Source organism: Diabrotica undecimpunctata, chromosome 8, assembly GCF_040954645.1.
Source record: "Diabrotica undecimpunctata isolate CICGRU chromosome 8, icDiaUnde3, whole genome shotgun sequence".
NCBI classification, from domain to species: domain Eukaryota; kingdom Metazoa; phylum Arthropoda; class Insecta; order Coleoptera; family Chrysomelidae; genus Diabrotica; species Diabrotica undecimpunctata.
Window position 1 is genome coordinate 124,958,878 of NC_092810.1, and position 26,109 is coordinate 124,984,986.

At 31.6% G+C, this 26,109-nt stretch overlaps 1 protein-coding gene across 6 annotated transcripts in view; it reads left to right on the forward strand.

Moving 5' to 3' along the window:
• Nucleotides 1-26,109, forward strand: part of LOC140447949 (UNC93-like protein) — a 285,521-nt gene that overhangs the window by 173,563 nt on the left and 85,849 nt on the right. The window contains exon 2 of one of the 6 annotated variants that reach the window (XM_072540911.1): nt 20,536-20,668. The exons of 3 other annotated variants lie outside the window; for them this stretch is intronic. In XM_072540911.1, the coding sequence (XP_072397012.1) occupies nt 20,549-20,668 (120 nt within the window). In that variant the 5' untranslated portion in view covers nt 20,536-20,548. Of the gene's footprint in view, nt 1-7,225; nt 7,412-10,699; nt 10,898-20,535; nt 20,669-26,109 lie in introns of those variants that run through there. 2 more of the 6 variants (XM_072540910.1, XM_072540909.1) reach the window with 2 other exon arrangements.

Consider the following 26,109-nt stretch of genomic DNA (forward strand, 5'->3'; position numbering starts at 1 on the left):
GATAGGGAAGGATGGAAGAATGTTTTGAAGCAGGCCAAGGCTCACGAAGGGCTGTAGCGCCAACTGATGATGATAATTATTTTGTTTGTTTTCCAATTTACCAAAACATCTTAGTACGTGTGTTTCAAAAATTGTATTTTGAATACGGATTCCGGAAATTGGAACGTCATTAACAAAAAATGTCTTTTAGAATTATTTGTTTATGTAGAATTGTAGAATCGTACAATGTATAATGAAATAAACAATTTACACTAAACAGGAAGATGAGCGATCGTAACAAATAATCGTCATATATTATAAACAAGTATATTAAAATGGTTATTTATCATAAAATTTTACCTTTACTATAACTTAGGTAATAGAACAAAATGATTTGTAACTATTAAAACTGTCTAGACGCCTTGCCATGATACTTAACTCATCTGAAAGCGTAAAGTAACATTAACTTAATATTAAAGATATTACAGATAATATAACAGGCTGGCATTAAAGTTAAGGCTTCATGCTAAAGTGTCAAACAAACGAGTTAAAAAACGAATTTCTCAGATTATAAACATTCATTTATATTCTAATATTGTTCAAAACACAAAATCAGATCCGCAGCACAGTATATCCACAATACAGTATTATGTCGCGAAGGTTTTAAGTGTATCAACAAAAAAAAAATATGCTAACTAAGCACGAAGTCGGGTTGCGAAGAGCCAATGATCTGGTATCCACATCAAGATGGTTGGTTTCCTAAGAAATTGTTTACAGTTCCAAAGCAGCTATGTCTTATAAGTAACAAAGCTCTTACTTATGAGCAATAACTCACAGTCTAGACAATATGATATAATACATACTAAATTTAGAAACTTTTTTTTTATTTCTCGACATTTTGTTTGTCTGAAATACTTAGATGATCTTTATGTAACAAATAAGCTTTGTGTTTTGACAAAAACGTCAGTGAAATTTAGGGAAAGTTAAAATAACGATCGAAAAACATGACTTTCCGTTAATGGTTAGTCATAATTTACAGACATAATAGGCTGATGAAATTCTCGGAGATGTTTTTCTTTGCCGTTTCTGGCATATTTTGGCATCAACTGGTAAAAGTTAATTTTATCTGATTGAAACTAGTTATTTGTGTTGTAAAGTACTTGATATTTATTTAGCTTTATTTCAATTACATCTTGGCCAAATAAAACAGCATGTGAAATCACAATGTGATCGTTATATTATTAATGCAAGTCAATTCAGACACAATTGATCATTTATAACGTGTGGATTATACAGGGTGACGCGAAGTTTTAATCTTGTTTAAAATATGCCAATTTTTTTTTAGATTTTAATACAAATTGTACACAGGTTTAAAAAAAAATAAATTAAATATACATAGTTCTATTTCGGTTCAATTCGGTTCTCTCATCATTCTCATACACGTATTTCAACTTTCCTTCTTTCAATTCATGTTTCAAAAATTGCCTTCATTGAGTAAGATGACAGCTAATTTTTTGATTTTTTTTTCATGTCTCTTTATTTCATGAATATTGATGCATCTTTCCACTTTACTCTGTGTTCATTGTCCCAGGCATGTTTGCATACCTGTGATCTGTCGAAGTCGCTGTTTTTATGTATGTTTCATGTTTGTTAATTCTGACTCTTAGTTGTCTTGCAGTTTCTCCCACATAAAAATTGTTGTATTCACAGAGTATTTTATAGATAAAATTCTTTGATCTCTCTTGTTTGTTGTTAGGTTTGGTTTTGGACATGATAGATCTGAGTGTATTGGTTGTTTTAAATGTTGTTGTGATGAGGCAGGTGAAGTACTTTAACTTTGTTGCTTCTTCCAGTTCGATCCTTCTGCTTGGGCTTGATCTCAATATAAGATTTTATTGCTTCTTTATTTCCTTCTTCAATAATCTTTAAGCTTTGATCGACCCGTGTTGTTGCGTCTTTGAGGTTTTTCATTGCGACTGAATTCCGCCGTTGCGTCAGCCGCCATCTTGATTTGAAAGCAGAACCGTTTTTGAACAATATCTTCGACATTTTCAACTTTTCGACAAAATGTAATGACTTAAATTGCTGTTTATGCGATTTCATACAATTTCTTCTTTGCAAATTTTTTCGTGCAGTCGATATTTTGCGAGTTATGGGATAAAAAGGATAATTATTTAATAATTATGTTCCCCTTCTCATTTTTTTCACTTAACTCGACCGCACGAAAAATTTGTAAAAACCAAATTGTAGGAAATTGCATTTGCAACAATTTCAACCCCTACCACTTTTGTCGAAAAGTTGAAAATGGCGGAGGTGTTGTGCAAAAACGGTTGTTCTTTAAAATCAAGATGGCGGCTGACGCAACGGCGGAATTCAGTCGCGATTTTAAATTTACACTACAATAATTGACCCCTCCTATAGGTTAGAATAATAAAATTTGAGGCAGATTGCCATGCAAGATCAAATGCTATACCGGCTGGACTATACGTTAATAAGGTATACAGTGTGGTTTTTTTTAAACAATTTAAAAATCCTTTTCTAGATATCATATAAAATACAAAATATCATTAAATGTTCCCTTAAAATAAATAAAAATACTGTAGTTTTGTTGTATCTACAAACCATTGGTACAGAACCTTTGTTTTTTTTTTCACTTTGTATAAACCACTTCAACAATTAACGGAGCATTGAGGAAACGAGGTTCTCTCGAACACAAAGCTTTTTATAGTATAGTTTTGTAAATATACATAAATATGTTGTAAAAATAAATATTTGTTTACATAACACAGTATTGAAATTAAAAGAAAGATCCTACGAGTGTAGTTAGAAATTGGTATTACTTCATACACAAATGAAACATTTAAAACAAGAATTAAATTCTTTTAACCTTTATATGATTAATAATGTTTGTTTTTACACAGCCGTGGTTGATAATGTTTTTACAGAATGATCTTGTTAGTTATACTAGCTTATTGTATTGCAAATTCTTTGAATGCAATTACATTTCTCCGTTACAACTCAGTTGGCTGGTAGCTCTAGTAAGACCCTATAGTTTATTTTTATGAACGAGAGAGTAATTAGCATAATTTTAACTGGTAGCTCCGACCACTCCATGGGCGTGCTCAAGATTAATTGAAAAATTACTTTGAATAATTGTAAAAAATAAATGAATTATTTCAGTGTTATAAAGTGTTATGTGTATGTAAACAAAAGTGACCTCTTTTATCACACACTATATTAGAACTGACTGGCCTACATTAAAAAGGGTTTTAAAAAATTCACATTTTTTTTAATTTTTAAAAATTACAAAAGAGAAAAAGAGTTTTTAAAACCGTCCAAGATTTATAATAACTGGCTCGATCATTTTATCAGTAATATTGTCCAGCTTCCACATTTTTTCCTCTTCTTTAATAGTGTGATTTACTGCCTTTTCCCAGTTTTCAGGTTTTACATTATTTACGGCATCCAAAAACAACTGTTTAACATCATGAATTTTAAAAGTGGTATTTTTTCTTGAAACTTCACTCTTTATCTGTGCCCATACCAGTTCAATCAGGTTTAATTCACAATGATATGGTGGGGATCTAAGTACTGTCATTCCACGATTTTTGGCAATTTCATCAATTTCGTATTTTTTAAATTTTTCTTTATGAAGGGCACACAACGAATAAAGTTCCTTTCTTATAGATCCGGGATGGTACGTAATATTTTTTGAACTCAGCCAATTCTGCAAGTCTTTTTTTAACCACTTGGTTGTGGGCAGTCCTTCTATAAGTCTGGAGTGATAACTTGCATTATCCATTACTATTACACAGTTCTTAGGAAGAAGATCTATCATTTGTTCGAACCATTCTTGAAAGACATCAGCGTTCAGGTCTTCATGGTAGTCACCGGTACGAGTTGATTCAAAAGTTAATAAACCACCTTCAACAAAACCGTCTGAACTGCCAATGTGTACTATTATCAGCCTGCGTCCCTTTCCTGATGGTGGGTTTAAACCAGTAGATAAGTTATTTACAAAAGCGTGCCTTTGACTTGTAACAGTTTCATCCTGCCAAAATTTATTTGGTGTATGACCCTCGTTGATCCATGTTTCATTAAGATAAAATATTTTTCTTTTTTGGTTTCTCATTTCCTTTATGGTTCTTAGAAAATGTCTTCTCCATATGACAATATCGCTTCTTTCTAATAAAATATACTTTCTGGGATTCTTTTTCCAGCGGAAGCCTATTTCTTTTAAAAGGTTCCATAACGTACTTCGACTCATTTCTGGGTAATCCTTATCATCTCGAACTGAGACAAGAACTTTATCCAATGCTGGAAATTCTTGTCTAAAGAAGAATTCATGCACTTTCCGTCGAAGTCCTTCTTTAAAATGATATTCTATTTGAAATTTTGGTTTCCCTGGAGCATTACGTGGCATTTGAAAACTACCACATTTCTCTTCTTTAATAACTCTGTAAATCGTAGATTTCCCAACACCAAGTGTACTGCTAACTAACTCAACGGTCTCATCAACACTTTCACATAAACGTTTGTCTGTAAATGATTTAAAACAATTAAATATTAATGTTTTTTCATTAACTGTTAGAGGACCAATTTTTCGGCATTTACACGGCACTTCCAAATTTTCCATAACACTAGTATACACAATAAACTGCACCTTGCAACTGAAGTACCTACTTTTAGTGAACTGTTAAGAATTTTGAATACGCCACTTGGACCTTCCTATATACAAAATGGAAAAACCCACTATCACATTTTCTGTGGAATAAGTTTAGAAGGTAATTATCTAGTCAATTACTGTCGTAGATTCCTGGAATTAAAGAATTAAATGTTTGATTGTTGAAACCCTTACTTCGTGGAATGCACTCATTTCAGATAAAATAAAACGTTTTATTTTATCTAAAGAATTAAACTTTATTTTGCAAATAGGCAAAGAATTAAACTTTATTTTGCAAATAGATAAAATAAAACGTTTTATTTTATCTAAAGAATTAAACTTTATTTTGCAAATAGGTAGGTACTTATTAAACTTTTATTGGTTATATATAACCAATAAAATAAACATCTTACATTTCTTGCAAATTCATTAGTACCTGTTAACCTCCATCACTCCGACACTGGCAACCTTATTTAGGGATTAGTAACCCTCACAACTATTGTATTCTATTCTGCTCCAACCTTTATACCTGGTGGTCATACTCAATTTAAAATTGTTTTCCTATATACTTCTGTAAACTTGTTGACAAATATCTGTTTTTCATTGAGTCACCCGTATCAACAGTTTAGGGATTTGCATACATAATTTATTGTTTTATTACTCTCTCATACATAAAAATACACTATAGTTGTGCGTCGCAATTTTCGAATAAGGGTTCAAGATGTTACCCTTTAATTAAAAATCTTTAATCATTGACTTTATGTTATCAATTTGTAAATTTAAATACAAAAAAAGAAATCTTTATACTTCCTTTTAATGTTTCAAGATTTCCCCCCTAGGTTTTTACCGTTCATCTAAACTGGCTATACGAATATTAATACCTTTCCATAAATGTCTTTCTAACCGTCTTCCATCGAGTGTCCTTGAGGACCTTTCGTACACACTTGGCCCATTGTTTGATTTAATCAATTCCGCTCTAATACAACTGTATACCCTTCCATATATTTTCACATTGCTTTGTTAATTATTATTTTTTACAACGATTTCATCGTACAACTTTTTATGGAGTACGTGCCCTAACTTTAGCCGTTATCCTATCATTCTTCTTCTTCTTGGCCTTCTGTCGTCCATGTTTGGACATAGGCCTCTCCCAACTCCTTCCATCGGTCTCTATCCTGAGCAACATATTTCCAATTTGTTTCGGCTATTCTTTTAATGTCATCAACCCATCTCATCTGTGGTCTCCCTCTTGGTCGTTTACTTTCGTAAGGTCTCCAATGTTGTATTGTAGTATTCTAACGTTGGTCTTTTTGACTAGCAGTGTGGCGCGCGAAGCTCCATTTAAGTTTGGCAATTTTTGTTGCTATGTCCTCGACTTTTGTTTTGGATCTTACCCAGTCGTTCCTCTTTTTATCTGACATTTTATCCTATCATAGAAATGTTTTGTTAAGATCATTCAATGCCGTTTATTTCTTTATTTATATATTATTCCATTAGCTACTATTTCTATATTCATGAGAGAACAGATGAAGAGTATTTTTATTAAGAACTGAAATAAATATCCAGCTCGAAGGACCACGAATGAAGTGATATTATTCGACTGCAATATCGTTTAACAACATTAAGTGCTAATAATATATACTAGTTATTATACTTCACGTAATTTCAGCTTTAATAACGATATGGCTGATTCCATAGACATATAATACAGGATAGGCTGATCGTTGCAATACCAGTTCATTCCACCAGTGGCACAGAGAAAACCCGGTCATTTAAATTGATTTATTCTACTTCTTCAAATATTCGTCTTAAAATTAGTCTCTGTCGAATTTTTATGGTTTTATTAAGCAGTTTGATGGTCCAACAGTTTATACCGTAATAAACGTTCTTTTGTTTTTGTACACAGATTTTACATGTTTCTTCATTTACTTGACACTGGTTCAACTTCCATAATTTTATTAAACAAATCTGGTATTTAATAATAAGTCAACGTGTTCTTGTGACTTCTAATATTTCTATCTACACATCTGCAGGAATATTGTGTGGTCCAAATACTTGAAATATATTTGCTTTTGTAGTGTTTGAATAACTCATCCGTTTAATATTTTGGTCACCATTTTTGTTACTTCCTCCGCTAACTCTTTTTTTTAGGCAAATTGTTCTTTCAATCTTTCAATACACTAAAAAATAAATCTAATCTGATCTAAAATGTAATACAGTACATACAGTTTATGTAAAAATAATATTCTTATAGTCCATTTTTATTTATTTGGTTATAAATAGTCAACCTCGTATATATATTTTTTAAAAGAATGTTATCTCTTTCCTAACATAAAAATAGTTTGATAAACAAGTTTAATCTTGTGTACCTAAATTTAGTTTAAAATTAACCCCAAAAATTCCATAGGCTGGGGTATTTCCTAATGAATTACTCAACAAATAATAACATTTTGTTTGACTTTCTATGAACAGTTATCCTTTGTTGGATTCCTATTCTAAACAGTCCAGATAATACCTTGCTATGGGATAGTTCGTTTAGTCCAAAGTTATTATTTGTTTATTTCCAAAGTGAAATTTTTCGTTAAGAATATCTCCGAAATGAAGTTCGATGGTTTCCCGGAGTGTATCGAAATATTGAGGTTGCAAAAGTCTAAATTTCGTGGCGATGAAGAAAGACAACCACTAATACCGAAACCGTTTCGAAGTAAGAATCTGTGGCCGGGTTTTAATTTAACTAAGTTTTTCCCGCAAATCTCGAACTATAAAAACGTAAGTAATCCTACACTATTACCAATATTATAGTTGCCTAATACATTGATAATAAGAAATATTTATATGTTTCATATATTATTACCGTTTTTGGCATCAAACACGCGATCTTAGTTGGTTTGTTATTCTTATCGATTTATTTATTTTATTGATTATCTTTATCAGTATTTGTTATAAGTTATTGCATGACTTAAATTTTTTGCTCGGAAGTGCAAACAGTCCCTAAAGCGATTGGCGAATCACAACATAGTAACTGAGTAAAGTAAGTGTCTGGGCGTAAATAAATTGTTGCACACGAGATTGCTGATGGTCTTGCTAAAGCAGACGCTGGTGTTCCTTTTTTTGAAGCAGAACAATTCTACAGTATTCAAAAAAAATGCTTAAACAGACATGTCTTAAAATTTGAATTTAAAACAATGCTTTCTTCGTCCGATGAAGAGAATGACGACATGATTAAAAACAACAGAATAAATGTGCGGTGCATGGTGCATCAATACGGCCACTAATGTGCAAAGCAAAGGCTAAGCTAGATGCGGGGTATTGTGCAGTGCGTTGTACTATGCGATGTGCGGTGCGCTGTTGTGGCCGCCACCTTAAAATCGACATATCTCGTATTTTTGTTCATAGCTGGCTAATATCTTCTTCTTCTACGTTTTCTGTCCTTATTTTAACCTCTATTTGCTATCTACATACATTTGCTATGGATAATCTTTTAGTGTGTGAGTATTTATTTTTTTTCCTTTTTCTGATCTCATTTTTTGGATATTTTTTCTTTAAATTGTGACTTACAGTCGGTTCACAATTTGTTGATAGCTCACTACAAGTTTAACCCTAATTAGAAAACTGAAATACAGAGAGGATAGGTAATACGATATAATAGTAAAAACCAACCTAAAACTGACGGTTTAAGACGTTTTCGACTAACCCACCTTATATCTGAAGAAATACAATACCTTATAATCCTATTACGGGGGTATTTCGAATGGTTAGAGATGAACGACCAGTGTCGTAGAGTATATGATTGAAACATTTATTTGAACTAAATAAATATATTTTTTAAATTGTACTTATGTAAATTGTATTTTTTAATAAAACTTATTTATTTTATTCAAAAATAAAAAGTTTCTTGCCATTTGTAAAAGATACATTTATTTAATTAAGGAAAAAGGCGCCAAATGTCGCCTGGCAAAATTTCCAATGTGTTTTAAATGTGTCCATTATTTTCGAATCCGGAGAAAACTAATAAATATTTTTGAAAAATGTAAACGCAGAATGAAAGATTACATTATTACTCAGGGCAGAAAGTCCCTGAAAACTTCTACAATGTTAATTTTAATATGTTATGTAACAGGGGTGAAAATAAAAGAGAAAATATAGTATAATTTTTAATCAAAAATATTGGATGCAAAAGAAACTTTTTATTTATTCTAAAAAATATTTCATTCTGCCTTTAAATTTTTCAAAAATGCTGTTTAGTTTTCTCAGGATTTGAAAAAAAATGGATACATTTAAAACACATTGAACAGTTTGACAGGCGACATTTTGCGCCTTTCCCCTTTAATACCTTACGATTACAACTATTATTACTTACCTTATATAATTCCGATTAGAAAACTATTCAAATTCAAAATAAATAGGATCAACTTCGGAATCCGAGTCGTCTTGAGGGTTAATAATTAGGTTAATAATCTCTACGGTCGCATCAATTATGTTATCAAGATCCCACATTTTTTGTTCTTCTTCTATTACATGTCTTACTGCATCTTTCCAGTTTTGTTTTGTAATATGTTATAAAGACTCATATAACAATTCACGTACAGCTTGTATTTTATATGACGTATTTTTTCTAGCCACATAACTTTTCATTTGTGCCTAAATGAGTTCAATTGGATTTATTTCGCAGTGGTAGGGTGGAAGTCTAAAGCCTGTGATGTTTCGCCTTTCCGCCATTTTGTCAACTACGTATTTCTTGAACTTAGATTTGTGTTGCCGGGCAATTTTTAAAAGTTCTGCTTTTACCATTCCATCTTCGTAAGGCAGATACTTATTCCGCAGCCAGTCAAGAATATCCTGTTTCTTCCAAGCATTCGTTAGAAGTCTTTCTACTAGTCGTGAATGATAAGGTGCATTATCTAATACTATAATTGAATTCGGTGGTATGTGTTCAATCATTTGCTCAAAATACTCTTCGAAAACATCAGCTATCATCTCCTCGTGATAGTCTTTTGTGCTTTTGGAATGAAATTCCAACAAACCATGCTTAACAAATCCTTTTTCACTGCCAATGTGAGAAATTATTAATCTACTGTCTTTACCAGAAGGTGGGAAGATACCAGTAGACCAACCTTCCATAAAGGCTTGCCTGGAGCTTAATATATTTTTATCTGACCAAATTTTTTTTAGAGTATGACCTGAGTTGACCCACGTTTCATCCTGGTAGAAGATGGGCCTTTCTTCAGCCCGGAATTTTCGTATGAATCTTAGATAATTTCTTCTCCAACATCATCTTCTCCTCCCGGTCAATCAAAACTGATTTTCGGTCTGATTTCTCCCACCGGAAATTTAATTCTTTTAAAACTTTGTTTTAAAAGAAATCTATATATAACAGTATTAAAACATTATATTATTATTTAATGAATAAACTCCTTAGGAACGCCTATGATTTACGACCGTTTTATGAGTTTGAGGCATATTTCGTGCTCTCAACAATTTGTGAACGAAGAATAACCAAATAGTGATCACAATCTATGTTTGCTCCTCTGAAAGACCTAACATCCAAAAGGTTGGAATATTTTATAATTTTTATTATAATCCATTGTGGCTTAATCCCATTTAAGCATTATATTTTGTCATGTAAATATCCAATGGAACCACCTTGTTGCATTTTTGTTATTGTATTTATTGTGTAGATATTACTTATATCTGACAAGATTGTATTGCCAAGTAAACTTTCCAAGATTTTCTGATGTTTTTCTCTCTTGTCTGTCACCTTTTCCTAGAGACTTCCATGTCTGTTTCTAGGATGCACTTTTAGTACTTTTTTTTTCTATATATTTAACGTAAAAAATAATCACCGAGATAAGCAGATATTTAAAAATATTTCAAACAAAGCTAGTCAAAAAATATTTTGTTTAATATACGAAGCAACAATATTTTCGTTTCGACAAATAATACGGAAAAGAGTAAAATTTATTTAACAATAATAGTCCAAACATTTAACAAAGGCTAACGACCTATTTGGTTATTTACAGCAAATTCTACGTATGCAACCACAACTTTACACAATACTTAATTGACATACTAATGGTACAAGATGTTAGACTAAATGTTTCTGTACATGTAAGTTTAGAATATTTAGCAAATGCACGTTTGTTTGAAATTGGACGTGATTTGCAATCACAACCAGCATTAGCTATCGATTATTCTAGAGGTGGTCTTGTTCGACGATGGACTAAAATATTGTTTCTTTTCACCGGCTGTGTTGTGGTATGTTAACATTATGTTTTATTAGATTTATAGTGACACTTTGTTAGTTTTGTTTAAAACATAAGATGCGTGAGTATGATTGGCAATTGATGATATTTACTCTGAATTTTTGGTTGTAAAAATCGCTCAGTATATACAGTATTATATACAATATATATAGTACTATGTTTACTTCATTCAAATTATTTTTCTTGTGTGTTATAAAATCTGTGTATATTTGTATGTATCTTTGGTGTTACTGATTTATCTTCAATAAGTATGACCGATTTATATAATAGTTTCATTATAATCTATGTTTTCTCCAATTAATACTGTTCTTTTTTTTAATGACTTTATAGAAAGTCCGGGGTAACAGTAGATACAAAAACATAAAACATTATTCTAAAGACAAGTTTCCAATACTACACGGATATGGCATTTAACTGTAGAAACCTGCAAATAAAATAAGCATTAGTGTTACTCAAAAATTCAGTAAAAAAAATGTTACAGTGTGTAGAAGTCAAGATCTGTACCTAGAGATTTTGGGATCCACATAATTAGAAACGTAATCTTGTTGGAAAACATTGTACATATTTACTGGACATTGACACCAAGTAAGAACACTGTAAAGAAAGCACTATGCTGAAAACATACACAGGTCAGCTTTAATAACATAAAAAATATGCACTGTAGGAGAATATAAAGTCAACTCAAGATATTAAATTTCTTTTAATTTTATAAGTATAAGTAGAATACAATTTTTAAGCTTGAAGTGGGATAGTTCCCGGGAATTGGCTGTTGTAATTGGTATCATCTTCATCATCATCATCATCATCATCATCCAACCTTCATTTATCACGTCCACTGCTGGACATAGGCCTTCCTTTAACTCATCCATTCTTTACCATTTTGTGCTCTTTATTACCAATTTTTGATGATACGCCTGATGTCGTCAGCCCAACGTGTAAGTGGTCTTCCTCTACTACGTTTGTCTACGTCTACGGCTATTGGCCTCCAATGGGTAATTTCGCTCGTCCATCGTGAGTCGTGCTTTTTCACTACATGGTCTGTCCAGTTCCCTTTCAGTTCCGCTCTGCGTTCCACAACATCAGCAATACTCGTCCTTCTTCACAGATCTTTGTTTATTATTCGGTCCCGCAACGTCACTTCCAGCATAGACCGTTCCATTTGTCTCCGTACCACTCTTAATTTCGAAGCCGTAGTCTTGGTTAGAGCCATAGTTTCCTCAACATAGGTAGTGACCGGTAATACGCATTGGTCAAATACTTTTTTTTTGAGGCTAATTGATATGTTGGCACTAAGTGTGTCTCGCAGTTTTCCAAAGACTGCCCACGCTAAAGTAATTCGTTTGGACTTCGCATGCTTGGTTATCATTGCTGATTCTTATGTCATGACCCAAATAAGTATATTTTTCCACCAGTTCTACCACTTTGTCCTCAATAGTTAAATGGTTATTATGGACTATATTTGTCATACAGTTTTGGTCAAGTTCATTCTGAGGTCCACCTTCGAACTTGGTATATTCATAATTGGTGTATATTAAATTAAAAAATTAAATCAACAATCCAAATAGAATAAAATAGTTGGTTTTTTGTTCAGAACGAACGTTCTCGGACTTATCAGACGATCTTCAGTAGTTGCGGTAATAACCGCATGACCAAGCAGATCTGATCAGTCTGTCAATACTCTCTTTCGAGGATGAGGTACAAAGCTGTAATTCAGGATCATGATATAATTATGTATTCAGATAGTCAATCGGCTCTGAAAGTGTTGCATAACTATCTATCAAACTGCATAATAACCTGTTTTACGTAACGACTTTGAGTAGGGATAGAATTCGAAAGAAAGTACAGGTTCTCACAGGTCACGGTAACCCCGCGAGACAAAAAAACATCTGTGGGTTCAGCCAATCAGCAATATGTCCCAGGTGTGCGAAGAGGGAAGATTCTTAACCTCACTAAGATGCAACTTAGTGTAAGGGTAAGGACAATGGGTCCAAGAGCTGCGATCACCTGCTAAAGGCAGCTCTTGAGAAAAAAATAAAGCCAACTTTTATTTATTTTCGTTTTTGTTTAATTTCAGTCGTAGAGAAAAGTGTCATCATCATCATCATGCAACCTCTTCTGTCCACTGCTGGACATAGGTGTCTCCCATTTTTCGCCACTCTTCACGGTTCTGTGCTTCTTGTTGCCATTTCTTGGATATTCGTGAGAAAAGTGTACTTTGCACAAAATTTGTAAAAAAACATTTTTTTTTCGCCATTCATAATTGGAGAACTGTAGGTACATATATATGTTTTAAATAAATATTGGCTATTAAAATAAGCGGATGGCTTTGGTCGAAAAAGGTCGATTTCATACCCACAAACTGAAACTTGTTTTAATCGATAGGGTATGATCCCAATATGATATTTATGTTTAATTATAAGTTTTCCGAATATTTTTCACGGGAACCTATTTATTTAAAACAATTCTTTTATCTGCGTTTCTTTTTTAAATTTGGATTATTTTAAGATGAAAGTTGTTCTTGTAATTTGTTCGTAAATGCTTACTTTAAGCGTAAAATGAATGTCGAAACCCGAAAAAAGCCAATTTCAGCGTTTTCTTTTATCGGGACCATTTTTCATTAGGTTGGACATCGAATTTAAAAACAAAAAATATTAGGTCACAGCTTATGTCAAGTAGTTTTTAAATGGGCAATTTCATTTTAATTTTATATTGCAAAAGGCAGTTTAATAAATCCATAAACAAAAGGATATACTGTTGCGTTTCGGGATATATAGACTTCTGAACTTCCTGAAATTTAATGTTCGAAACACATTGCTTATTTTTTACCCACAAGTAGGTAGTTGAATCTTCTTTTAATCGAAAGAATAATGATGCTACAACATTACAGTAAAAAGTTTACAAAAAGTTTACCACGGGACCTGATTATTTATAACTTGTCGAAAATTATTATAATTAAATACTTCAAATTTCTATTACGATTAAACGCTAAAAATGTTGAATATGATTTTTTAATGTAAAATATATTTTTAAATGTTATAACATAAATAAATCTAATTTACTCGTATTTTTGTGTTCCACCAAAATACTTTTTATGAGTTTAAATAAATAATTAAATAACACAATGGTAGTTGAACGAAAGAATAAATTGGTTTCAAATAAAAAAGATTTTTTATTTGTTAAAAAATTATTATAAATAAGCGGGTTCTCGTGATAAACTTTGAACAAACGTTTTACTATAATGTAGCATCATATTATTTATTCTTTCGAATAGCACAAGATTCAGCTTGTAGGTAAGAAATAATCAATGTGTTTCGAACATTAAAGTTCAGACGTTCATTAAGTCTATATCCCGAGACGCAACGGTATATCAATTTCTTTACTAGATTTTTTAAAGTGATTTTTGCAATATAAAATCAAAATTGAAATCTATTTAACTTAAAATTATCGAAAAACGTGCTCGAAAAACGCTAAAATTGTTTTTTTTTTTCAGATTTTTAATTGTATAGTTTACGCTTAAATTAAGCATTTTATAAAACACTCATAAGAACAGCTTTCGTTTTAGAATAACACAAATTATTAAAAAGAAGTATTTTTGAAGCGAAACGTAGTTTTTTATAATTTGTTTGAAAATTGTTATAAATAAATAGGTTGCCTTAGAAAATGTTCGGTAAACTTTTAAACAGCATATTGGCATCATAATCTATCGACTAAAACACGTTTTAGCTTGTGGGTATGAAATCCACATTTTTCGGCAGAAGCCACCCGCCGATCATAATAAATAATATTCCTTTTATTATTGGACATATTCTTTTCTCTGGCAATGTTGTCTGTAATTCAGAAATGTAGATATATACATATATATATATATATATATACAGACATTTTCAGGTTATCATGCATTAAAACAAATAAATATGTTTTGAAATAACCCATCGAAGAACACGAAAACAAATGGTAAATTTATAATATAAAATTTGCATATTTCCGTGTATTTCGTCTACTTTTTACGTGTGGTAATTTTATAACAGCTTTTATTTTCAAACAATTAATCTACAAATATTTTCAAGGACTTTGATTGTAAACCATACCTGTACGCTGTTATATAATTTCGCTGAAATCATTTCAAAGATAAAACTGGTTTTTGTATTAAAATCTGTCGGAGGTTATTAGTTGTACAGTTCAAATTTTTATTTGCGAACATGTGATTTTTGTAAATTAATACCTATAAGGAGAAGGCATTAAGAAAATTATTGGTCTTAAATCATTAGACCATTGAGTGGATCTTAAATATGGAGTTGTTATGTCCTAAATTATTGGTTGGTGGATACATTGAATACATATTAATGATTGTAATAACAATATTACGCCATTGTTGACTATATGAAGACGAACACACATAACGCGGTAGTCATGTAACATTGACATGGAACGAATTATTGTGCCAACTTTTCCATATTAATTTAAGTATTTTATCGCCTATTCAGTAACATTTTAACATTGTTGTAGTTAGATATATTTATTTAATTTCAAAATAATTTCAACAATTTTTCTTAGTCTGTATCATTTCCTTTTCGGAATTGCTTGAAAATTTGGATTTATGTTCCTCTTATCTTCTACTTCACTTTTAAACTATAGAGCCCAGGGTTGCTTTTACTTGGGGGGTGAAAACCACAGAAAGGGTTTCAATTTTATCAATACAAAATCACAAGTTTATGTTGTACTTTCATATTGATGAAGCTTGGCAGGTTTTACCCGTCCGCTATAGGGTTAAAGAAGTTTGTTATAAAAACACAAAATATACATACATATCTACGCTATGAAACTTTTTTTTTTCTAGCACTTGTCTTCACAAAAACTTTACATTGATTAGTTAATTTCTTGGGAAAGAATGCTTTATATATTAACGATTTATCAAACATTAAATCTAAAAGTCGTATAATTATACAGTTAGCTATTAGATTGAAATAAAATTTAATTGAATTTAGATTTGAACACGCTAAAATCTAATTTTAGCTAATTACACTCATTCCAAGTTAGTAGTTTTCTTTTAAGTAACCATTGGTGTACGCAAAACAAAAAGCTAATAAAATATTTTGCACAACAGCTGCATTTTTCATGAATTTTATGTAGGTAGTAATTAAAAGATAAATATTTTGATATTTATAGGCTTATATAATATATAATTTAGCAACGTACTGTCTTCTTAGATACTTCCTATTGTTAAAAAATCTGAACGTATTTTTCGTCTCATCGTGTCTAATATAGATTTTCTATTCTATACTCAGAATTTAGACATTTTTAAACACTGTTTCGGTAAATTTATTACTAGTTTAGTAAAGTGTATGCATATATGGTCCGGATTTCTAGCGTCATCACATCTTCCTATAGGAATGAATGGATGAACGCCACCGAACTGCCGTACTTAGTACTATTCATTCGGTTGACTTGATTCGCTTACTAATTCCAAATAAAAACCAAACATTCACTTTGGATTTTATACTGCCACGGTTGAAAAATATCTGACTCAAGCGTGACTCGAACCATAAACCAACTAAACTCGTTGTGAGTCCGCCAACCCGCTGAACCATCGAGCGGACTTAAGGTCGTGGCATATTATCGTGCACGTTGCGTTTCCAGCACATATCGTTTCCGAAAAATATAATTTAAATGGTTTTAAATATGAACAACGCACACTGTCCGGAACATTGCGTTTCAGACACTTGTTCAGTATATTCGAACACAATATTTTACTGATGCCGACGGCTGCGTAACGAGTCGTAACCGGTTTGTAAGGATAATGTTAATTAGATACCCGTCGTTTTCCCCTTGTTGTTTATTTAGGTCTTTGTTAGATTTTGATACAGAGTATTTAAAAAAAATAATTTTCGAGGCTGTTTTTAATAGGAATTTAATAATAATTAATAGGTTTAACAATTATTTTAGAATGAATAGGATTCAGTTTAAATATGTTTTAAATTTAATTTCACCTTCAGTTAAAAAACAAAATACTACATTTAACGAAGCCATACATATCAAACCAAAAAGTATTTTTAAAAAGAAGAGGTATCACTTCCGTACAAAAGTCCTACTTGTTTATCACTTCCGTGATTAATTGTCACAAAGCAATAAAAACACATGCATAAATGACAAAATAGCCTCGAAAATTATTTTTTTAAATACTCTATATCAAAATCAAACAAGTTCCTAAATAAACAACAAGGGGAGAACGACGGACATCTAATGCACATTATCCTTACCAACCGGTTACGACCTATGTCCCGGACAGTGTGCGTTATTCATATTTAAAACCATTTAAATTATATTTTTCGGAAACTAAACGCTATGTGCTGGAAACGCAACGTGCACGATAATATGCCACGACCTTAATAGTTTAATAATTGACTTTTAAATCCATACTTTTTTGTGCACCAAATTAAAGAATTTTATTCAATTGTCTGTATAAACTTCAATGTACAGTTTAACAAATTCTTCTAGTAGTTCAATAAATTTCTATTGCGAAACTAAGATTTAAACAGTTTAATTTAATTAAAATACATTTAGTGAGAAATAGAATGCAATATATGTACCTACATCAGCTTTTCTTTGTTATTATTATGTATCATGTATCGTTACGCATTTTTAACACAACTTATGAGATTTTCCATCAATTGACATCTCAATAATTTCTTATCAAAGATAAAGTTCTAGATTGCTATTTTGTAAGGATACATTGTTTTCCCAAGTTATAGGCAATGATCTTAAAATATTCCCTTCAGATGCTTCCTCTGCAAATATAGTAGATATTATCAAAGACGATATGACACCAACAAATAACCTAATTATTTAGCCATAACTGTTACTATTTAACAGTAGTTTTCTGGGTTTATCACTTTTTCTTTCTTCCTCTTTCTAGAGTAGGTACTTTTTGATATTCTATTTTATTATATTCATCCAATATATATATTCATACCACTTAAAATGTATGTTTTCTTCCTTTGGAGATTTAGATTTTCCTAAGAGTTAAATGTCAATTTATTCTCTATTATTCTCCTGAGGTGTTCCATTAGGAACACCATTCTTTTCATTACATTTTGTTTGATATCCTTAAAGAACCAACATTGTTGTTGGAACTGTAATACCGTTGTGCCATCATCACCATCCAGCTTCTCGCGTTCACTGCTGGATATAAGCCTCCTCGTACTGCTCCAGAAAATTCTATTTTGCGCAATTTGCATTTCAGTTATGGTCTATTCTCTGTATATCCTCTGCCCATTAAGTCGATGGTCTTCACTGGCTTCTCTTATCTTTACGGGGTCTCCACTCCAATAATCGCTCAGTCCATCTATCATTGGTGAGCTGTGTTACATGTCTTGAAAATCTTCATTTTAGCCTTGATATTTTTCTATGATGTCTATTCCCGTTCTTCCAGGAACCTCTTCGTTTTAACGAGGTCTGTAAGATTAATTTATAATATTGATCTTTCCAGTTTCCTCTGCGTCATTCTTAGTTTATTAGCAATATTTTTAGTGAGCGTTAGTGTTTTGAATCCATATTTTATAATTGGAAGCACGCATTGATTGCTTTTTATTAAGGCTCATAAGAATTTCACTATTGAATGTGCTCTTTTGTGTGCCGTATGTAACCCAACTTATCCCTGCTCTTGGTACCAATACTTTTGTAAGGCATTGGGTCGCAGGTCATTTTTTTTTGTATTACCTCCCTGGTGGTGATATAGGTCGTACAAATGTTTGGCCAAAAAAAACTTTACCCCCTTTCTCTCTCTTGTCGTTTCCTCATTGCTGAGGATCGTGATTTCCTACAATGCGGGCTATCAATTCTCTCCATCTCTTGCGATTTTGGGCTGCTCTCATGGACTCGGAAAACGTCTCTCCAGTGGCTTTCTGTACTTGATCTGACCATCGGATAGGTGAGCGTCCTCTGCCTCTACGTCCTTCTACGTTTCCGCATACAATTAGTCTTTTTAAGTTGTCATTGTCTCTTCTCGCAATGTGGCCAAAAAACTTTAAAACATTTGCAAGACACTGAGAGGAGAGTCTGGTCTGAATGTTTAGCTCTTCGAGAATCGACTGATTGGATCTGTGCTCCGTCCACGAGACGCGTAGCATTCGTCTCCAGCACCACATTTCGAATGCGTCATTCCTTTTCCTATCCTCTGATTTTATTGTCCATGTTTCGGCACCGTAACTGAAGATTGAAAAAATGAGTTACCCCCTTTAGTGGTAAGTTTATTTTACCTATGACTCACCTGTACCGATAAGAATTGACGGCATAGTTTCTTAAGTTCTTATTACATATTGTAGTATTTTTTTGTATGTGATTTATGCTGGATTAAATGACCTATTTATAATCGTCCATGGGCTTGTAGACTATAACGGCCTCGATTCTTTAACTTTATGTCGTTCGTCTCTCTGTCTCTTTGGAAATTAGTGTTACCAAAACTACAAAAATTACACAAAAAATGGATTCAAATTTATCAAGAACAGTTATATGGGGGTAAATTAAAAAAGCGGTTAAAATTTAAAAAAATTAAAGTTTTTACTTCCTGTTTCGAGAAAATTGTAAAAAACATACGTGGTAAACTATGATAGCTAGAACAATAAGGATGTAATATTAACAGGCCATTCACGTTCCGATTTTTAGTCCGACTAGTGGTCCAACTTCCGCAGTTGGATCTGAAATCGGACCGTGAGTGGGCTGGTTGGATTAGTTGGACAACTAGTAGTACGAGTCGGAACATCTAGAGGGACGACTTGAAGGTCCGACTTCCGACTGGCGATGAAGTGGGAGCGTGAATGGTGAAGTTGGAAGTCGGATCAAAAATTACTAAGTGGGACCGCAAATCGGAACGTGAATGCCCAGCTTTACTTTAGGTGATGAAAATGTTCGACTTTCGATTGAAAATTGTTGACTTTTTTACGATGAAATCCCATTTGGTTTATTTATTCCATACAACATTCTAAATAAAGTTAATATTCTTTCCTCTATTAGGCTAGAGTGATTTAAGTGCAATGAAATATAATTTGGCTGTAGGTTTCTTAGCCACAAAAGCATAAAGCTTACTGAGATTGAGATTTTATGCAATTTCGATAACAGCCAAAAATAGGTAACGCGTACGGTTAAAGAATTTAATTTAAAACAGCGGCAATCTTCGGAATTTCCAATTATTTTTAATTTAGCTGTTAGAATTAAGATTTATATGATTACTAATCATACCTTAATTATATATAATTTTGTTTACTGCTTTATGTAATTTTATTTATTGCTTTATATAATTTATTCAGTGCTATAAAGAAACGTATACTCACAACTTCACTCAGTGTAAACTAAAATCTTGATCTTTGATAGTTTTCCGAACACAATTGATCCGTAATAGCTAATAATGTTATGATAATATGCAGTTTGTGCCTCCTCAAGGCTGGTGCTAACTTACCATGAAATTCGCCGTTTCTGAAAACGCTCGTTATCAACACGGATTTTGTGTTATCGTGCCAGTCGGTAGAGACTCATTGTGTTTCTTAGTAGTTTCCAACATGGCCATTTTGACAGCTTTTAAGTGACAATGATTTGAAAAACTTTGTGATATTTTGAGTTTGTGTTGTTGTTTTTCAGAGATATTATCAAAATGCCGGAAGAAGGTGTGAACAGACGGTTCTCGTTGATGAACTTGCCGATCAACTTTCCGCCTCCTCAACAAAGGCGGATGTCAGTCAGAAGCTTTTATTGGGTTATGGTTAATCCATTGGTAATACTTTTATTTATATTGGGAATTACGTAACAATGTAATAGTTTTGCACTACTTTAAATACTTATTACGTAATAATTATTATATTTTTGAGAAGAAATCACAAATGTGTAATAACTTCAAGATAGAACATCGATTTCAGAACACAAAATTTTTTAAAATTAAACAAAATTTTATCTTTTGCCAAAAAAATCTTCTAGTAGTAAATATATTGAGGCTTAAGATGGTGATGGCAATATCTGTGAGATACTTTCAAGTAACTACAATGTTGAAAAATAAGTTTAATTGATTAAATGACATTAACTTTTAACATAACCTTGTCAAAAACAGCTTACGAATACCTCATTAAGAATTCCACACATTTTGTCGTATCCAGTTATATCAGTATTTCTTCACTGAAGCTATCTTTCTTCGCGATCATTTTACCACCCAAACCTATCTTCTTAATGTATTAGTAACTCGATATTGAAATTTACATTATTCTACGAAGAGTTCAACTTTTTTTCAGTGCTTAAGTCCATAAATTTGATTACTACAAATTCATTAATGAAAATATCCTATTATATTGGAATAATCATCATCTAACTATATCTTCGTTATTAGACTTACAGAGGCGTATACTTTATTATTATGCCTTTACACTGTTCTGTTCTTGATTCAGCTTAATGAATTTCTTCAATCATTTCACTTGTTTGCTGTCATTTTTAAATATGTTTCATTCAAACCTATCTCTTTAAAATCTTTATGGGATTTTCATCGAATTCAAAGCATCGAACTCAAAGTCACTCAAAGGTCAATGGAGCGATGCATGCTAGATATAACAAAGAGAGATTGAAACAGAATAATGGCAGTATACAGAAAATAGAATATAGGCAGAAAACTAAGGTTACTGATGTAATCCATAGAATTAAATGTTTAATATGTCGAGAAGAACTGACAATAGGTGGTCCACTAGAATTACACTGTAATATCCAAGAGGCGTCAAGAGGCAAAGAAGACGTCTAAATTTAAGATGAGACTATGACATAAGGAAATAAGCTGGTACAACATGACACAGAAAAGCGAAGGACACAATCGTGGGCAGAAATGAATGATGAATATGTAAGGGAGGCTCCATAATCGGTAGAATATGCTGAGAATGATGATGACGATGATGATGATGATGAGTCTGATGATATATATGGGCCTGTCACTTCTGTGCAAGAGTATAAGCCTCCAATTAATATGAGCTCTTGTGATTTGTTTTTCGCGGGGATCACTCCGCTTTTTCTTTGTTTTCCTGTTCTTTGCCGTTTTATTTCACAGGTTGTTGAGTGATTTCGCCCGATTGGTGATTAATCTTTATTCCTTTTTATTTTTTCTTTGTGTTCTCCAGTTAGGTTAGGTTAGATTCTATTGATATCTTCTCTGACCTAATCTTCCCATCTGCACTTTTGTCTACCTCTTCCTCTAGGACTTATATTTTTAGAGTTGTTTTCACTTTAATATTTGCTTTATTAATTTATCTTCTTCTCGTCTTAGTTTATATGTGATAAATTTTAACTTTTGAACCTTTATATGTCTGATTATTATCTGGTTATTTATAAACTCTCCATCTTGGATTTTTTAGTCCAAGAATTCTTCTGAGGATCTTCCTTTCTTTTATTCTCAGCTTCTCTTCGTCTCTATTTGTTAGGCACATTGTTTCTGCTGTGTAGGTTATGACAGATCTGATTGCTGTTTTATATATTTTAATTTTGGTGTTTTTGCTTTCAGTTATCTCTGCGCTCCTGTCGTTTGAGCTATTTGTTGTTACATCTAGATTCTTAAATCTCTCTACTTCTTGAAAAATACTTTGTTCAATCTTTATATTATTTGTCGGTCAATTTTTTCTTGATATTTACATATACATACTTCGTCGTCTTATATAGATATTTAAAGGTTCTAAAAGCTATATAAACGGTAGCTGACCAGAAATCCGTGAAGACGTACAGCTGGTTTTGCTTTGTTTTTTTTTTTAACTTAAAAAGTGAAAAAATATTTTTTGTCTATAGAACGTTTCTTATAAATTTTAGAGTAAAATTATTTAAATGAAAGTTGTAGAATATAAAAAGTTTAATTTTGAGAGTATCCAAATTCAAATACATAAACAATTGACCGAAATAATTGCAAAAAATCATTATTTTTGCAGTAATTTATAAATGTTAATAACTTTGTTTTTTGTATCACAACATATAATATAGCTACTTGAAATTATGGCAATTAATGAGTTATTAAAGTGTGCTAAAATATCACCCAGATAGAGCAAATAGTTTCTAAGTTATTCAATTTATTTATCCCGAAGAGCGATTATTTAAACCACTGTGCTTGCCCAAATAGTGACTCTACATTTATTTTGTAAATGGCAATCGATTCTTTGAAGCTTCACTTTTAGGGTATATTAAAAAAACTTCAACAATTTATTAAATTTTTTTAACGAAAAATAGTTTGAAAAGAGCTGACTTTTTAGCTCATATACATTTATAATAACGTTGATATTGTTTATGCCATACGCTTATATATAGGCTCAATTAAAAGTTGTTAAAAAATACACTTTCTAAAAAAACAGAACCTTCTATAACCAATAGGAACCAAGATATCATTTCATTCTTATAATCATAGCGTTTTATTCTTAAAATTCTACCTCCATTGTTTATTAAAATTAAGAGCTGCAAATTAAAAGGATTCTAAATGAAGATCAGAATTTTGTGATACAACTTATAGATGGCATTTACAGTGAGGGAGTAAAAAGTTATAACTCGTTAAAATGGTGATACTTGTAAAATACCGCCAAGGAAAAGTGGAGGGGAGAACTGTGGAGCTCAGTTTTTTAGATTGGAGCTTCAAATAGAAGAGCGCTGGCAAAATTTGCAATACCTTGGCTTATATCGCACGTAGAACTTTTATTGAATTTTACTATTATTTCGTAAAAATAATTTAAATTTTATTAATAAGTATTTAATTTGTTCAATGGTGAGCTCTTACTGAGATAAATAATGAGAATATGATTTTTAGACGAAAAATGCTTTCTTTTTTCCCATTGGTCATAGAAGCTATTGTTCTGTTTTGGAAAGTGTGCTTTTTCACTTTTAATTGAGCAAACTAAGCGTTTAACACAAAAAATGTCACTAAGAGTTAGTGTCTGGGCAAGAACAGTTGTTTAAATTACCGCTCTCGGGCATAAACAAATTGAATATCTTATAAACTATTCTTTCGATCTGTTTGAAATTTAGCACACTTTAATAATTCATTATCTGCTACAATTTTAAGAAGTTATATTACATGCCGTTATGCAAAAACCGAAGTTATTAATATTTATAAATTACTGCAACATTAAGGGTTTTTCTCAACTATCTTGGTGAATTCTTTATGTATTTTAATTTAAAATTTCGTAAATTGAAGAACATTTTAAGATCTACAATTTTTATTTGAACCATTTTTCTCTAAACTGCATAAAAACGTTTTTTAGACAAAAAAATGATGTTTTCACTTTTTAAGATTGCTTAAAACACAAAGCAAAATACGTCTTAACGAATTTTTCATCAGCTACTCCTCGGATACCTTTTACAACCTTCAAATAACTGTATAAGATTTTTACGCGAAATCAATGTTTTTTCCCAGATCGACTGTAGTAATAGTATAAAATGTGTTTTTATCAGACAGCACCCCTGCTTAAATTGTTCGTTGTTGCTTATCAATTAATTGATCGTTTCAAAATGTTTCCGAGACATCATCATATAGTATGTTGTGGTCAGAGTACAAGAAATTTTCTGGATATAATAAAATATATAATTCTCAGTTTATTCTCTACCTTTAATATTGGTTTGTTAAACGGTACTTGATATTAATTTTGAATAGGAAGCGGAACTTTTTTTACATAACTGGAAAGTTAATTTTAAAATCTTATATTTTATTATTAGTTTTACGATCAGTTTGTAGCAGATTTGTTTCGTGTACTGAGACTATTGTTAGTTTTATATATTTTACTGTTAAAATGTCCAGCTTATTTTATAGTAGACTGTTGATATTTATAGTAATGTTAATATTACGTATATAACATACCGTACGTTGCTAACATTTGCCAACATGTAAAGCCTTTTTGAAGACTGATAAGATAAACAAATAAGCAAAACAAAACATTTTACTTTAATGGCTCGAAAACAAATAAAATATAAATCCATTTCTGATGTTAATGTGCTTTATCATATTGCCATTAGTTAAGTTTTCAGTGAAAACTAAATTTCCTGGAAAAAGTTTGACTGTGTAACGTCAATATAAATAAATAGACACAAATGTATGGTACTGCTTCCTTTACATTGTTTACTTCAAATAATTTTTTAGTTTCCTATCAGTCTTTAAATAATATCACAAAAACGGTAGGTACTACAATGTTCCCAAAAATATTTTTTGAAGTGAAGCCTCTGTCCTGGCTTTGTATTAATTTTTCTTTCTTTCAACACGGAATATTTGAAAGATTCCATTTACTGGACGAGAAGAGTCAATTATACAACATGTAAACTTTCTTGTTTATTTGAATCATCTATAGATTCACCACGTGTTTATTATAATTACGCGTGTAATTAAAGTGATAAATAAATAATAATAGTTATTTAACCAACAAGTGTATTAATAAGGGCGATTAACAATAATTGAGATACCTATATTAACGCGCGAGCGAAGCGAGTGCGTTAATGTTCGAGATTGTTAATCGCCATTTTAATTCACGAGTTCGTTACAAAACTTTTCCGTCGGCCGAACTTTTCAGAAATAAAAATATCTTAGTTTAAATTTTTATTTACTTAACGATAAATAATGACATACAATGACAGAGAGTACTTACAGCGGCTATGTCAGTTTAAATAATTTTTTAGTGGGAATATAAATAGGTACCTATATGTTTGGTTGCCTACACCACAGGTCACTGCCAATCACAGAGCGTTAAATGTGGTTAAATTATTATACAAGCAATGTATGTTGTGTTGCCTATAATAAAATCGTTCATTAATAGAAAATCATTCATTAATAGGGGTCATTAATCAATGATTTTGAGGGTGTTCAAATTAATCATAAATGGATGGTCGACGGAAAAATTACTTTATTCAATTTTGAAAATAATATTTAAAATTTAAAAATATAGAAAACAATATGAAGCTTCGCGCTAGTCTACAGTACCGCCTACTCTACCATTTTTTTTTGTACTGCCAAAGTACATAGTGACGTGATGTGTTATGAATTGGCATGTGATCAGCAGATGTCAATCTGGTTTCTAGTGGAACGTATTTTTTGAATTTACTAGCAGGAGGTTTCAAACTTTTTCTATATATAATGTCGGTTTACAATGTTCTTCGACGTCTTCCGATTTCCAATCTCTATCTCATTGTATCGTTCCATAGATCGTCCTCCAGTTCTCTTTCCCTGATTTC